Genomic DNA, 14,982 nt, shown 5'->3' with positions numbered 1-14,982 from the left:
TGCACAGGACCGAGGGGGGAGCATGTGGAAAAGCGAGTCGAACCCGATGGTGGCCACATCACCACCTGGGTCGTGCTTGCCCACCTCCAGTTTCACCTCTGCAATGCCAAGGGCGTCAGGAGTGCTACCGCAAGAGGAGGGGAATTCGCAGCTGAATGCAACAAGTGAAAAGCTGAACGCGCAGCATCTGACACCACCTACAGACCCCCGCGCACGTCACCATCACAGTCGAGAAAGCAGTAGTGCTGAATCACGTGACTTTGTCGATGAACTGGCTAGCAGCGCCTTTCAAGACTGCCGCAGCGCTGCACAGGTGCTCACGGCGTACTCGGCGCAACAGCTAGCCTCCTTCACGGATGCCATTTCGTCTACGGTGAGGGACACAAGCGCCGGGTCGCCTGGCATGCCGCGAATCCGCACGTTTCATCGCGTCGATAGCGACGACGATGATGACAGCGAGGATCACTCTGGCGACCAAGCCGACACGGCAGATGACCGGGACGACGCGGCGAGTGAGCCGGTTGCCGAGCAAGACGCTACAATTGAAGCCATCGTACCCGTCGTTGACGATGACCCGGCATTGTTGCCGCGCGAGGCGCATGAGGGCGCTCAGGAGGTGGTGCGCTCTCACCAGGGCACTGATGTGGCCTCTGAGGACACCTCGTCGGACAGCCTGGAGGGTGCGTGGGCGGCCCGCCATGGGAAGGAACAGCGGTGGGAAGGGCGACCATCGATTGCGAGCAGCAACCTCAGCCTCGGAGATGCTAACTCAGCAGTATCGCCCTCTGCGGCTTCGTCTTCGGCAGTCTCGCGGCATGCTGACTCAGCGGAGTGGGCTGCAACACGCAAGACGGCGCTGGAACAACTGCGCGCGAACTTTGATCACCCATCCAGGACTGTCGCCTTTCTCGCCCCTCAGCGCCGATCATCGAGCCTATTTGCGCGACGTGAACCCGGAAAGGCGCACTTACCACACTCCCCGTCCAATGCGTTGGTCAGTGGTGAGCACGCCTTGCAGCCGTCTGACTCGTTCGAGGATCTTTCAAAGGCTCCCCTTTCCAGCGACAGAGCGATGCCGTCGGCGAAGCGAGACCCTCTCCGTGCCGAGGGTAAGACGGCGGCGAGCATCCTTGGCGAGCTTCTCGGTGATTCCTGGATCGGCGACACTGCCGTCGCAGGTCAGCTATCACAATCACAAAAGGAGCTGGCAGCGTATGGCAGCTTGAACGAGGGGGAGAGCCGTGCATTGCTCAGCGAAAAGGTTACCACACCGGTGAAACCAGCAGCAGCCTCAGCGGCAACGCCGGTGGTGACACAAAGTCTGAGCGGCAGTCGTTTCATCGTTCGCCCTGCGCTGAGCACTGATGTGAGTGGTATCAGCCCCATCAAGAAAGACGTGCCATCGATTCTGGCAGACCTGTACGGCACACCGGACACTAGGCCGCCGGCAGTGGCGATGCTGCAAACCCCTCTTGCTAGCTTGGCCACGACAACACCCCCTCCGCCCGCACACGGGAGGCGGAGTTTGCAAAGTGCGCTGGAGGCGATGCAGGAACCATCCGTCGATGTGGCCACGGTGGACTTTCACACCGCGCAAACGGCGCCGTCCGCTGCCTCTGCGTGCGCTGAGGAGACAAACGTTTCTGGTCGCGTGACCGACGCCACCGTCACCACCGAGGCCTCTGCATATGAGTCTCAGCACCCGCTTCAGAGCCTTCGCGTGAATCGAGTCGATGACGCACCGCTTGTCGGCCAGCGGCTCGTGTGCTCTGGCGTCGTTCTCCATCCCGAAGACGGCGATGGTGCTAGGCCAGGGCTGCAACGGGATCCAAAGGCACCCCTACCCACAGAGGGCGCGCCGAGATCCTGGGACACGTCGCGAGTGAACAGGTGGCGCTCCGAGCAGCGCCAGGCCCTGGTGCACGCGGAGCACTCGGTGGCGGAGGCGTCGGCGGCCACATCTGCGCACGAGAACACGGCACTGACGCGGTCTGCGGAGTGGCGGCAGCAGCGCGTCAAGGAGGAGATGCGGGCCAAGGAGATGGCAGAGTGCACCTTTCAACCGCTTCTCTCGCCTGGTACGCGAGCCATGGTGCGGCTTGCGCAGGAGCGGGAATTGGAGAGAACGCTTCAGGAAGAGGAGGATGGAGCAGGGACGCAGTCTGCCAGAACGCGCCCCAAGTCGGCGCGAACGGACTCCCAACAGCCATCTCTAGACCCTTCCACCCTGAAGGCAACCTTACAGTCTGTGTACAAGCGTCTTTATCCAGCGGAGCTGTCGGCGGCGGCGTCACGTCGGCAAATCCTTGATCAAGAGATGGAGTACCGCCGTCTCGCACGAGAGGAGCTGATTCTACTGCGACATCGCTGCGGCGTTGCTCGACGCGCGCCTCGCTGCAGCGGTGCGGCCCGCTCACGCGACACATTCAGTTCTTTCATGAGCACGATCTTGCAGATAGACTGGGAGGAAGCCATTGCAGCAACAGCTGTGCCACGGTTGGGTGCCGCGGCGTCATTGTCCACTCAGTCACGCCCGACAGGCAGCGCTGTGGCGCAGGTGGCCGTATTGCAGACATCGTACATGTCGCCCATGGCCGTGGCGCTCTTGGAGGAGAAGAAGGCCAAGCGGAAGTACAACTCCCGGCGCCTAGCAGAAATGCACGGACAACATGCTGAAGTGGGTGATGCAGGGGCGGGGGGCGGGGCTGATCGCCGTGGCACGGCGCAGTCGCCGGCAGACAGCGCGGAGGCTACGCGCGCCGAGGAGAGCTTCCGGGTTGCCCTCTTTGACGAATTCCTGCTACGGCAGAACGCATACTATTTTAACCGTTCTCGAACGGTGCGTGAGCTGGAGAAGCAGATGACCCCCGTCTTCACCCCGAGGACAACAAGTACAAGCGCGCGGCTCGTGCAGGACATGGTGTCGAGGTCGCTTGTGAACGAGTCCATGGGCCCAGAAACGTCCTCTATCGTGGCGCAACGGGAGCGGCAACGCGTTCCATTCACGTCGCTGTTTGTGAAGCCGCATGCCTCGCCGTACGTTGACCCGTGCACCTTCAAGCCAAATATATCACCGGCAGCGCGCGTCGCCAAGGAGGAGGACCGCCGTCGCCGGTGCGCCAACAAGCAAACCCCCGCAGTGCAGCAGCAGGGCTTCTTCGAGCGGCTTTATGCTGATGAACAGCGTAGGGCAAAGCATCGCGAGGCGGCCAAAAAGCACGCTGAGGCGAAGGAGGTGGAGGGGCTAACGTTTCGGCCAAAGCTCAATGTGAAGTGCAACGCCCGGATCCACTCTATGCTGAACCCTCGCAACTACCAGCCGTACCAGGTCTACCTGCTCGAGAAGCGTCAGCTGCTCGAGGCAAAACGCAAGGAGCAGGCGACGGAGGCCCAGCAGGCGGAGGAAGACGTGTGCACCTTCCGTCCGCAGACCACAAGGAAGCCAACGTACATTACTAAAATGGCAAAGTGCTTCGGCGTGCTGCGACAGCAGGATGCTGAGTTTTAACGCAGTGCTGACCCTCGCAAGGGGGACAGTGAAACCGGCGCACGCAGCAGAGGGCGAGGTAGGGTCGTCCGCAACGGACGGTACGAAGTGTTTTGCCTTCCTAACTGGTCCGTGTGCAGCGTCCGCCTGTGCCTCCGTGGATTCGCGCGTCGTCGTGTTCGCCATAGAAGATGGAGTGTCTGCGGGCGTGTCAACGTACCCTCATAGACGTTGCAGATGGCTGGGGAAGCATCAGAGACAGAGAGAGAAGGAAAACAGAGGCCCATTCCTCCGGCCGGGGGCCCACGCGGCGCACTACACGACGCCCCTCCGCCATTCTCTCCTTCCTTCTCCCTCTGCTTCTTTTTCTTCGTGTGTGTGTATCAGAGTTGACGGCATCGGCAGCCAGCGCGCGTTTCTGTTCATGCGCATCAACTTGTTCCTGCGCACTGTCGTTCATCAGGAGGAAAGGGAATGAGAAGGGGCCACTTTTGGTGACTCCCTCGCCTCTCTCTCGTTGCCTCTCTTCGCCTCTTCGCACACACCATGACCTTTCGCTCCACATCGTGGGGGCTTCGTTTGTGGCCCTCTGCACTGCGACAATGGTCACCACCAGGTGGAAACTTGGTCCTAGCAGGCGACAAAGTGCCAACTGAAAAGTGCTTCAGCACCATAGAAAACGTTTCACGTACAGCGTGTGGGTCATTTGGATATGTATCTGTCAACTGTCTCCCTTCCTCTGCTGGGAGTGGCGAGATCTGATCTACCTCCGGCTTGTGGCATGCCCCTACTTATATTTTTTTTGTCGATGGGGAAGGACGGATGCTTCCTTGTTGCCGCTCCTCTTCCGCGGACAGCACCATCTCCTCAGCTCTTTGGTGCAGAGTCGCTGCCCCCAGTGCTCTTCGCGATGCACGTCATCTCATCGACGTGTCCGACAAGAGGTAGTGCTGATGCGGATCTTCTTTCATCCAGCACAAGGAACCCCTGTTCAACGGCATTGAATGTGTTGTGCCTTCACAGACTCGCGCACTGGGTGTGGATGGGTGGAGAACACGCGCCGTAGACCGCCACGGAGATGCGCACAACCGCTGGGCTAGACCACCGCTCTTCTGTACTCCTTTTTCGTCTTCCTCTATTTGCTGCGTCTTGCGCTTCACCCTGCAATTTTTTTCACCGTTCGTCCGATTCCACCAACATGCGCTTTCATGCCCTCCTGGTGACGTCACCTTCTTTTTTGTGCTGTGTGCGGGTCCTGTATGGGGATCGCACCACCACCTCCGTGCACTACCGCCTCCAGTTCTGGAACACATAAACAGTTAAATCGACGGACTCACACGCCCCCCCCCCATCATCATCATCGGTCACTTTGTGGCACACGCACTCATCAACGCATGCTGTTAGAGACACTCCCACGCCTACCGACACACGTGAATCCCATAACCCTCCCCTCCCCAGCCCCACAGGCACAACATAGGCACACGGCACCCTTCATCATCTGTTGCCCTCCACGCCATCCCCCCGATCCTCTGCACCTTTCAGCTCTTCGTTCTCTCACTTGCTGTATGACCCATACGCATCCTCCCTTGCACAGACACAAACACAGACAATTTCTGCTCGTCTGCCTGTCCGTTTGTGTGGGGAACGTTCCAGCGGATAGTTGCGTGTGTGAGCGCAGTGGTGTTTCTTGGCTTTTTGTTTTTCATATCTTTCACGCGTTTCTCTTCACAAGCTCATCAGTGTTTGTATTGGAGGTTACCTGCACGTCACCTCCCTGACCCCTACCCCGTCCCCCGCCCACCGCACCCTCTCAGGCCTGTCGCGTTTGTTGGGGCCAGAAGTCATTTGCAGCCACGCACGCTGTGCCCCTTTCTCCGTCGGCGTGAAGTCGCCAACCCACCGCGCTCGCTTGTCTTGTCCTTACGAAAATGGAGCCACGGAAAGCGGTGGAGAAGATGCATCCGAAGCTCTCCCCATCGCCGGAGATGCCCACCGGGGAGCAGGCACAGCTCCGATCACTGCGTAGTTCTCGCGCCTCTAGCGAGGCGCGCTCGGAGCAGGGGCCAGCGGCCTCTTACAGCGGTTCTTTGCAGGACGCGCAAATGGCCGCCTGCCGAAGCTCTCGTGCTGGCAGCGAGGTTCCGCAGCGGGAGTCGATGACGGCCCGCACCAGTAGTGCTACGCGTCGCGACCCCTACGCCTCGTATCGTAGCTCACGCGCTGGCAGCGAAGTGCCGGACCGCGGGTCAGTTTACGAACCGAACGAGGACCGCTCAGCCCGCAGCTCGCGGGCGGAGAGCGAGGTGCCCGAGCGCGGCGGTTACAACGAACCGGCGATACCGTCGCCGAAGCGCACCCCTGGAAAGACGAAACAGAATCTCGTGATGATGGCCGCGTCGACTGGGAGTCGCTCCGCGCTTCGATTCATACGCGCTGGCGGCGCTGTTAGGGGGGCAGGGAAGTCGGGGCACCGTGCCGGCGTCCACGGCGGAGGTAGGGCCCCACAGAGCGTGCGCGAGCACATTCACAACGTCGAGCAGCGGTTATACGGCACGGTGCACCGTGCGACGACGACCTTTCAGTTTTATCAAAAGCTGCACTACCCGCTAGAGTATCCGAACGCAGGAGATGAGGCCGAAGTGGCTGAAGGCGCGACCGTGACAGAGAGCCAGGCATACAGCGAATCGATGGCGTTACCGGTGGATCCGAAGGAGCCGTCTCCACAGCCACGCTTTGGCAGCCATAACGCCGCCACAAGTACGGAGGTCATGGCAGGGACGTCCTTGGCTGCCGTTTGCGGGGAAGGAGACAACATCACTGCTGCCACCGCCGCCGGGATCTCCGCGTCGGATCCTCGCTCATCTACTAGTCACTCCTCCGCTGTTGCCAGTGCCGCGGCGGCCCCCCTGATGGGTAACGTATCGAGCGGCTACGGAGGTAGCAGCAACAGCCCGAGCCCTTGCTTCGACGAAGCAGCCTTCAACGCCTCCTTCGCCAATGCTGACTTTCTGGAAGAGTCGAGCGACATGCTGTCTGAATCCTTCCGTGCGCCGCTGCCCCCCGATGGGGATGACAGCGCGCTACAGTCTGTGAGTGTGGTGGCGATGGCGACACTGTTGGACCCTATGAGCGGAGCCCCAGTTCTGGGCCTGTGCTTAGGCGACTACAGCGGCCACATTGAATATTTTGAGGTGAGCACGGCGGACACCTACAACTCCTCCATTCGCCGCAGCAAGTCGCTCATTCAGCAACAGCAGCAACAAGAAGTCCGCTCCCTGCCGGCTGGACAAATGTACGGCTGTGGCAAGACGCGGGGCTCGCTGCGATACAGCAGTGACGACGGCACCGGTACCAGCGCAACGCCGAACAACTGCGGCAGCCTAGACTCGGCAGCGACGGAGAACATTACCCATGACATGCGTGGCCGCGAGGTGCTGCGGCGGCATTCGCACAAGGCGTTCGTGAAGTCGATCAACGCCCTCACCTCCGTCGCAGTGGAGCCGTACGTGAAGTGTCTAAGCTTTGTGCGGCAGCGGTGCTCGCCGAGCATGATCAGCTACCTCACCGCGAACGAGCGGGTGATCAAGCTGTTTCACGTGCGCCGTGAGGGGTTCAGTCCATTTAACGCCTTTTCGGGGATGGAGGAGGTAATCGGCAAGACCTTTGCGGGGTCGCGCTACTTTGCGCGCCTGCCACCGCAGCCGGCCATCCTGCCCATCAAGGAGTTTGGTCCGGTGACCAATAGCATACAAGGCCTGAGTGTTTCCGCGGACGAGGAGACGTTCATGAGCGTCGAGGACCTGCAGGTTTTCTGGTGGAGTTTCGAGGCGACGGACACAACGAAGGCAACGTGCATCGCGGACCTCCGGCCGCCGTCGGGGGCCCTGGACGAGGTGGAGGAACTCGTCACTGCGTCATCCTTTCACCCGACACACAGTTCGCTGTTCTTGCTGACCCGGAGCTCCGGCATTCTCAACATTGGCGACCTGCGCGACCCGCCATCGCGCGAGGGCCGCAAGTACGCCATCTCCTCGCAGCTTACGACGCAGCAAAACCCATTTAGCTGCCAGGCGTACGACGAGATCCTCTGCAGCATCTCAGGCGCCTCTTTTTTGGGCCCCGACCACGTTGTCACGCGCGACTACCTCAGCTTGAAGCTCTGGGACTTGCGGAAGCCGGATCAGCCGTGCGCCATGATGCCCGTGATGAACTACGTCTCCAAGTACCTTGATTCACTGTACGAGAACGACTCCATCTTTGATCGCTTCCCCGTCGCCGTGGATGACATCTCTGGCACGGTGGTGACAGGCCTCTACGACAGCGCTGTCGCCGTGTGGCAGCCGCTGCACTCGTCGCTGACTCTGGCGAACTCTCTTGTCCACTACCGCGCCGACCCGTCCATTGAGCCTGATGACGCCGTCGCCGGCGGGGTGGTGGAGGTGCAGGAGCTGGAGAAGTCGCTCGCCGACGCCTGGTCACAGACGCTTTCGGTGCCGCACCGTTCCCGGCCGTCGTCGCAAACAGTCGAGGACGACGACTGCGGGATGGGGATACCAGAGGAGGCGATACCGGAGCCGTTCACGAACAAGGTACTTACAGTGGCCATCGCCCCAGGGGGTGAGCGGTTCTGCTACACGTACAAGAACGGCCGCCTTGTGTACGTCTTTGAGCGCAAGAGCGACCCCCTGTGACGTTCTCACGGATCGTCGCTGAGCACGAGGGAGGACGAGGCGACGAGAACGTGGAGCGGCAGAGGAGGAGGCGTATAGCCACTCGGTGCAGCACGCGTGTCGGGTGCAACTTTGGGTATTCTCTTCGTGACACATCCATACCCCGGTCCGCTCTCTGACGCTGAAGGCGAATGCAGTGTTCACCGATGTATGCGTCCGACAAGCACCAGACGGTGCTACCGGTCCAGGAGCACTTCATGGCGCGTGCGCTCGTTTTCATGTACCACCTGTCCTTCGCCAACGCGTACCCTTCGCCCTACCCGTCTCCAAGCACCGACACTCCTACACGTGGGCGCTCAGACGCAGAGACACACACACACACACACATCCGCACTTACCTCTGGTTTGTTACGCTCCTTGCCAGCTTTGCCCGTGTAGAAGCTGCTTTCTTTCCCTTCGCTCGTCGACCAACACGCACCTGAACCCCAGCTGCCGTTTGTTTTTCTTGCCCGTTGTTGTTGCTGCTCTCTCTCTCTGTGTCTTCTGCACGCCTTGTCCCCATCTACCGTCTCCTAACTACGTGTGGTTGTGTATGTATGTATGTGTGCTTGTGTGTGTGTGTCTCTCAATCACGCAGCGCTCCTGTGCGTTCTGTCGTGCTGCCTCCACTTGGCTACCTCCGACTATCTTTTCCATTCTTGTTCTTTCATTTCCGAGAAGGACGGCATCGAGGTCATGTGGCTTAATTGCTGTCATGATGACGAGGGAGATCCGTGGATAACAGTTCCGGTAGAGTTCGTGGAAAAGACTTGTTGTGTATCCGACACTTGGGAGAGAGAAAGCATACTGAGAGTGGCGACTCTGTCAAGGGCTGTGCAGCATTTGATGCAATTACTGACACTGGTAGGTGCGATGCTCTTGCGCCTACAAACACTCACCAGCAGAGGCAGAGGGCGACGCTGAGACACACAACACATACGCGCATGTGCGTAGAAGCCGTGAATTGCGCGCATCAAGCAACCGAAGCTGCCGCTTACTTAGCTCTCCCTCTCTCCTTTTCTATGAGTTTGCTTCTTGCACACTGCTGATTTTATTCCGTTCGCCCCTCTCTGCCGCTTGGGGGGGGGGAGGGGGGGAAGGAGAAGAGTGAGGGGGGGGGCTGCCACTTCGCTTGACGGGGAGAAAAAGCGGAGTGACCCGTTTTGCTATTTTCTCCCGTGTATGTGTGTGTATATGAGTATGTCTGTCCATCGCTGATGATGCCTGAGGCCCACGTTGTGGTGTTTTAGCCTGGACTCTCTTTTTGAGGCCGGCCTTTGTATGTTTGGCGGTGTGTTTAGAAGAAGGCGAGCACCCGCAGCCGAGGATGCTTTTTCGATGCCCGTTTCATCATGCTGGTACTTCTCACTTGTTGAGAGGGACACAGAGGCTTCCATTGACAGCATCCGAAGGCACACACACACACACACACGCACACACATCTATAGTTCTATATAGATATATAGAGGTACGAAAGGATGTATGCGGCGCGTGCACACCATTTGATCCCCTGGTTCAGCAACATCTCTTGTGGACCAGACGCTTCTGCAGCTGCACAACAGCGCAGTGATTGCGTCTGCGTGTGCATGAGCAAGCGCTCGTGACTCCCTCCCTGTCTGTCCTCCAGGGTTCATATGTATCTCGATCCGATCGTTGACTGGCGCCAGGTGTCCCCGTTCAGATGTGGTGCTGCACGACACGGGAACCAGGTAGTACTCTTCTTTGTACTCACATCTCCTCCGTATCGCTTGTCTTTCCTTCCCGAGCACGTGTGCTCCTGCCGTCCATCTCAACGGGGAAGAGGACCCTCCCCCCTTCACGATAGCGTTGAGGTGACTTCGATCTTCGTTTGTTCTCACGCGCTTTCACCATTCTCTGTAGGTGCGAGCCAGCCGCGGGCAATCTTTGTCTCACTTATTTGTGTGACATCCGTCGGGGGGCGCAACACACAGTTATGTCAAGCTATCGAAGCGATGTCGATCCCTTCAAGGAGATTCGCGTCTTTCCGCGCGAGGCGGCCCAACTGCGCCACCATCTCAGCCGCATCAACCACGCATTACAAACCAAGTACTTCGTGGCGGCGGAGCTGTCGGAGCTGGCACTGCAGCCGGACAGGTCGGATGAGTTCCTGGCCCTCTACAAGGCAGAGATCCACCGCGTGGTGGCGAAGCTCAACACGAACGCGAAGAAGCAGTACACCGTGACGGTGGACCCGCTGCGGCTGACGACTGGATTCGAGTTCAAGCGCGGTGCGGACCGCAAGGGCAATCTCGGGACAGCTGTCGCTGCAGCGACTGTCGAGGGGTTGACGTCCCCCGGCATAGATGCAAAGTGGACTGCATCTCTCGTGGAGACAAGCAGGCTGCTCGCCCAACAGCACGCCATCGACTCCAACCGTCAGGCGCTCTCGACCGCATTACAGTCAACGCCATCGTCGCAGCAAGCGCAGGGCTTGAAAGGAGGTGGCGCCGCGGCAGCTGCGGGCAGTGATGGGATCGGCGATGCCTCCACCTGTGCCATTGACTCCGATGTGCGCAAAGCCAACAAAGAGAGCTTCTTGTTTAGCACCCCACCAGAGTTCACAGGATTTGCCCCGGCAGGTGCCTCACCTGGGGCGCCATAACAATCATCGTGACGCCATCCCTTTCTTGTTTTCTCCCTCGCTCTACTCGAGCGCTCGAATGGAGGGGTGGTGGGAGATAAGAGAGAGAGCGAGCGAGCGGTCCTATGAGGCTCTTCCGAATGGTGATGTGCTTGGTGCCTCTGCTACTAGACACACGCCTGGGCGTACGCGCACATTCCTGTACATTTACCGTGGCGGTTTAGACTTGATGGGACGACGCTGTCTCTCCTGACTTCTCTCTTTATGTGTGTGCTGCCCTCTCCGTTTTTCACTTAGATCTTCTTCACGCACTATGGCATGGCAAGAGAGACCTGGCCGACTCTCAACAGCGTTGATCGCATGGCGGCCTTTTTTCCCACTTAGATGTGTGTGTGTGTGTGTGTGTGTGTGTGTGGCACAAGATTGCGCGCAGGAAAGCGTTGTAAAGGCGCGTCACCCGCTCCCGCTCTTTTTTCCCCCTTTTTCGCTCTTTTTTCGTTTCGCATCGTCTCCTCCTGCCCTCAATCACTCTCGGATTGCCACCGGCCATCAGAAAGCACTCAGATAGACTCACAGACGGAGGACGGCGCTCCGCGGAGTTGCTGCCGACGAGCGACGCTGAAGTAGGCTATGCTGTCGCGTGAGATGGTCCTCTCCGGGAGACCTGCGCCATGCCTAAATAGAAAACGGTAGTCCTGCATCTGTGCCTGTGAGGCGTATAGGCGGGGTGTATGTGCCGAGGCTACCCGTTTTGTTCACATCAGCCTTCGCGTCTACACGACCGCTTCTTCCCGCCCTCTTTCTATCCGACCTCCTCCCCCCTCATCGCTGACTGTCCCCTACTCAATGCTCGATTTCCAGCGACGCTGCAGCTCACCGATTGTCTCTATTTTCTTCACTTTCACTGCTTGTGCCAACAGACTTGGGCAGATCTGCTCTTGTTAAGCTGCGACCTGCGTGCCACAGATTGCTTTGACCTTTTCGTCACTGCACACATCGCCAGCGGTCTTTTCTTTCCCTCCGACTTCCCACCGGTCATGGCGCTCTTGCTTGACGACGATGAGGTCTTTGTGGTGACCGCGAATGCCCCTCCACAGCCGGCGCAGCGGGGTGTGCATGTCATCATGGACAGCAAACTGGAGGTGCGCGAGTCCACGCCGCTTTGCACAGCTGCGTCATCGAGCAGAACTGCCGCGAGCACGCCGTCGACGGCAGCGGCGGCCCGACACCGTGAGCGCTCACCTGCTTCTGCCGGCGCGCCAGTGAACCTGCCCCTGAGGGGCGGCGATGGCATGGAAAAGATGGAGGCGCTGCTGTTTGGCAAGACGAAGGTCGCTCTCGTCCGCGACGGCAGCGCTGTCGGACTCAAGCGTTCATCAGATGACGCCTTTGGGACAGCCGTTTCGCGAACGCCTGTGGCGCAGAGGACATCGTTAGCCCCGCTCTGCGATGGCCGCACCGATGGCAGCAGCACGCAGCCGAAAATTGTCTCTGCAGCGGGCTCCCTCTCTTCCCTATCGCCGCAGAAAGAGCTGCCTTCGACTATGTCGTTGGAAACCGTGCTGATGACACCCCACGAGAGGTCCTCGCGGGCGGTCGTCTCGACTTCACCGGAGCATCGGTGTGGTTCACCGTTTGCCTCCCCGCCAGCGCGTCTTTCCCCGACGTTGTCTGCTTCGGCTCGCGAGGAGGCGACTGTCGAAACTCCACCCTCTTCTGTGGCGACGCAGCCTGCCAAAATGCAGATGAAGCTGTCTGACTTCTTCTCCAAGATGGCGTGCAAGCGGTAAGAGGAGCAGCTCACCATGACGAGAAGAGGCGAGAAACTTGTTCACTTCATAGATTCTACCGATGCATGAAGAGCGACGGTTGTCCTCAGAGAACATAGAGGAGGCGGCGATAAACTGATGTTGTTCGTTTGTGCGCGCAGCCCTTCTATCCTCGCACACAACGTCAACAAATGCTGTGTGCTTGTACCGGTGCACGTGCTTCTAGAAGTGAAGCCTTGGTGTTCCATCGGCACGCCTGCACGTGGTGCACGTCGCAGCCTTCGACTTCGCCCTCTTGCACAAGACATGAGCGCTAACCATCTAGGTGCGCACACTGTTATAGATACACTTTCGCGCGGCCTCCGGGGACATGGCTTCAATGGAGCCCCGCTATTTTTGTGCTGTCAACATCTCGTTTCGCGGTGTCTGCATCGTGCACACTGCGTGGCGATCAAAATAGGACTTTGAACGGGATGGGGAAGATATATATATATATATGTGTGTATTCGTTTCACCGTATCCAGTTCTCTGCCGCACAGCATTCGTTCAAGGGCACTCGACACAGCCTGTCAGAGGGTCCGCCAGGCGTCATGCCCAAGGAACCATGGACACGTGCTACAGTAATATGCCGACTCTGTCATCAGAAAACGGCCCCTGCCTCCAACCTTACCACCCGCGCCCATCATGCCCGTCTCCACCCCTCGTGCATCCCCCATCGGGGGTTACACCCAGCCTCCCCACCACACCAGTAGACCGTGTGAGGGCCAGGGGGAGGGAGGGGCAGGATACGTCTGAGCCACGTTGGCACGCCGCCTAAAATCACATGGATGGCGCCACCCTGCTGACACGGTCGCGGGTCGCTGCGACGCCACGCCGTCCAGGGTATGACCGCCGACGTCAGCAGCGATGCATCGCGCAGACCCCCCTCCTCCCCTTACGTCGTAGGTGCCTGGGCGCGTCACAACCAGATGTGGTCCGGCATTTGGCTGGATATAGCGAGGCCCGTCTGGTTTTCCGGCGGAGAGAGTGTAGGGGTCTACGGAACCCTGAGACATCACTTACTGACGTGTATCTCCTTATCAGCGTCGGTGAATCTATCGAGGAACGAAACGGCTGGGTCGAGGTCTACGAAGACCCCCGTTGTTTCTACGGGTAGAGATGGGGAGACGGCACACGTGCATGCCCCCTCACCACTCACATACACACACAGGGACAGACACATGGGTTTTGTCGAATGTACTCACGCTTACTCCTTCCTACTGTGCCTCTCCTCTCTCTTCCCGCTGTCCTCCGTCGTTGTGTATTGGTTCACGCTATGCTCGCCATCTATTTGAACGGGGGCCGCCGATCAGACTCGTCTCTACTATCGCCCCACTGCTCTCTTGCCTTGTATGTGTGTCTGTATATGTTTCTTCTGTCGGCGGACTTTTCTCACAGCACAGGTGCGCGGCGGCTCTCTCTCGTTGACTGTTTCGCTCCTCGTTATCACTGCCAGTTGAAGGAAGACTTACGTGCATCTTTGTGCGGAAACGGCAGAAGAGAAGGGGTGCGCTGTTGTATGGTTGTTATGTTGGTGCTACCCCTTCCGTGTGCTCCCGCGAGTGGGTAGGCCCCACCCCTGTCGACCGCGTCGCTTGCTCGGCACCGAGGATCTCCAGAAAAGCGTGTTTCGTCACATGCCCTCACGCGGGCGTTGACGAAAAAAAAAGAGGTGCAGAGATGGGAGAGGCAACTGATGGTAGGCGGGTGTCGTTTTCCGGCAAGTTGCTGTCGTCTGACCTTGCAATGTCCGTGTCCCCGATGGCGCGTGTGCGGCGTGCGTCGTTGTGTGCCTGCGCCTCATGTCTTTTCGTGGTGTGTTGCTTCTTTGTTGGACTCACCATTGTGTTTTGCGGTGTTCTCGCCAGCCACCCCTCCCTCCTTCGCCTTGGACTCCACCTCCGCAGTCTCTCCATCTTTCGTGGCCGAAGGTAAGACTGCACAGAAACTGGACATGCTGTGCGCGGCGGTCTCTTCTCATCCGGAGTCTGTCCCCCCCTCCCTTTTGTGCTTTTATAGGCGCTCGTCGTTTCTGTTCCCTGTCGTAGCGTCGCCCTGCGCCATCTTCGGCACTTCCTCCCCCGTTCTCCTGCCTTGCCATTTTCTCTCTCACACGCGCATCATGGACGCTGTGGGCTTGAGATCGCATCTACTATTTTTATATCGTACGGTGCGGGCTTACGTTTGTGTTGTGGTTTTGCTCACGAACCGTCTACAAGCAACAATTTGATGTCCGGCGCCAAAGCACAAAACAGTATGGCGTGAACCGAAAGAGGAGGAGGATGTGCTGCTGCCGACGGTGGAGGACGGAGGCGTAGAAAAAAACAAGTTTCGTTTGCTGGCACCCGCTCTGCCGCTTCTTTGTTTGTTTGGTTG

At 58.9% G+C, this 14,982-nt stretch overlaps 4 protein-coding genes across 4 annotated transcripts; all 4 read left to right on the top strand.

Annotated features, from left to right (window-relative positions):
• Positions 1-22: 22 nt before the first annotated feature.
• On the top strand, positions 23-3,508 carry LMXM_31_1660 (conserved hypothetical protein; the record flags this gene model as incomplete). The annotated part of the gene is made up of 1 exon (XM_003877961.1): positions 23-3,508. One exon carries the CDS (start codon positions 23-25, stop codon positions 3,506-3,508), a length of 3,486 nt encoding a protein of 1,161 aa, XP_003878010.1.
• A 1,907-nt stretch (positions 3,509-5,415) lies between these two features.
• LMXM_31_1650 (conserved hypothetical protein) lies at positions 5,416-8,178 on the top strand (the record flags this gene model as incomplete). Its single annotated transcript, XM_003877960.1, has 1 exon — positions 5,416-8,178. One exon carries the CDS (start codon positions 5,416-5,418, stop codon positions 8,176-8,178), a length of 2,763 nt encoding a protein of 920 aa, XP_003878009.1.
• A 1,972-nt stretch (positions 8,179-10,150) lies between these two features.
• Positions 10,151-10,819, top strand: LMXM_31_1640 (conserved hypothetical protein; the record flags this gene model as incomplete). The annotated part of the gene is made up of 1 exon (XM_003877959.1): positions 10,151-10,819. The coding sequence occupies one exon, from the start codon at positions 10,151-10,153 to the stop codon at positions 10,817-10,819; it is 669 nt and encodes a 222-aa protein (XP_003878008.1).
• A 1,016-nt stretch (positions 10,820-11,835) lies between these two features.
• On the top strand, positions 11,836-12,588 carry LMXM_31_1635 (conserved hypothetical protein; the record flags this gene model as incomplete). Its single annotated transcript, XM_003877958.1, has 1 exon — positions 11,836-12,588. The coding sequence occupies one exon, from the start codon at positions 11,836-11,838 to the stop codon at positions 12,586-12,588; it is 753 nt and encodes a 250-aa protein (XP_003878007.1).
• Between the last annotated feature and the right edge of the window lie 2,394 nt (positions 12,589-14,982).

Source organism: Leishmania mexicana, chromosome 31, assembly GCF_000234665.1.
Source record: "Leishmania mexicana MHOM/GT/2001/U1103 complete genome, chromosome 31".
Taxonomy (NCBI): Eukaryota; Euglenozoa; class Kinetoplastea; order Trypanosomatida; family Trypanosomatidae; genus Leishmania; species Leishmania mexicana.
Note: the sequence above shows the minus strand (reverse complement) of the source record. Positions and strands in the feature narration are given on the sequence as shown.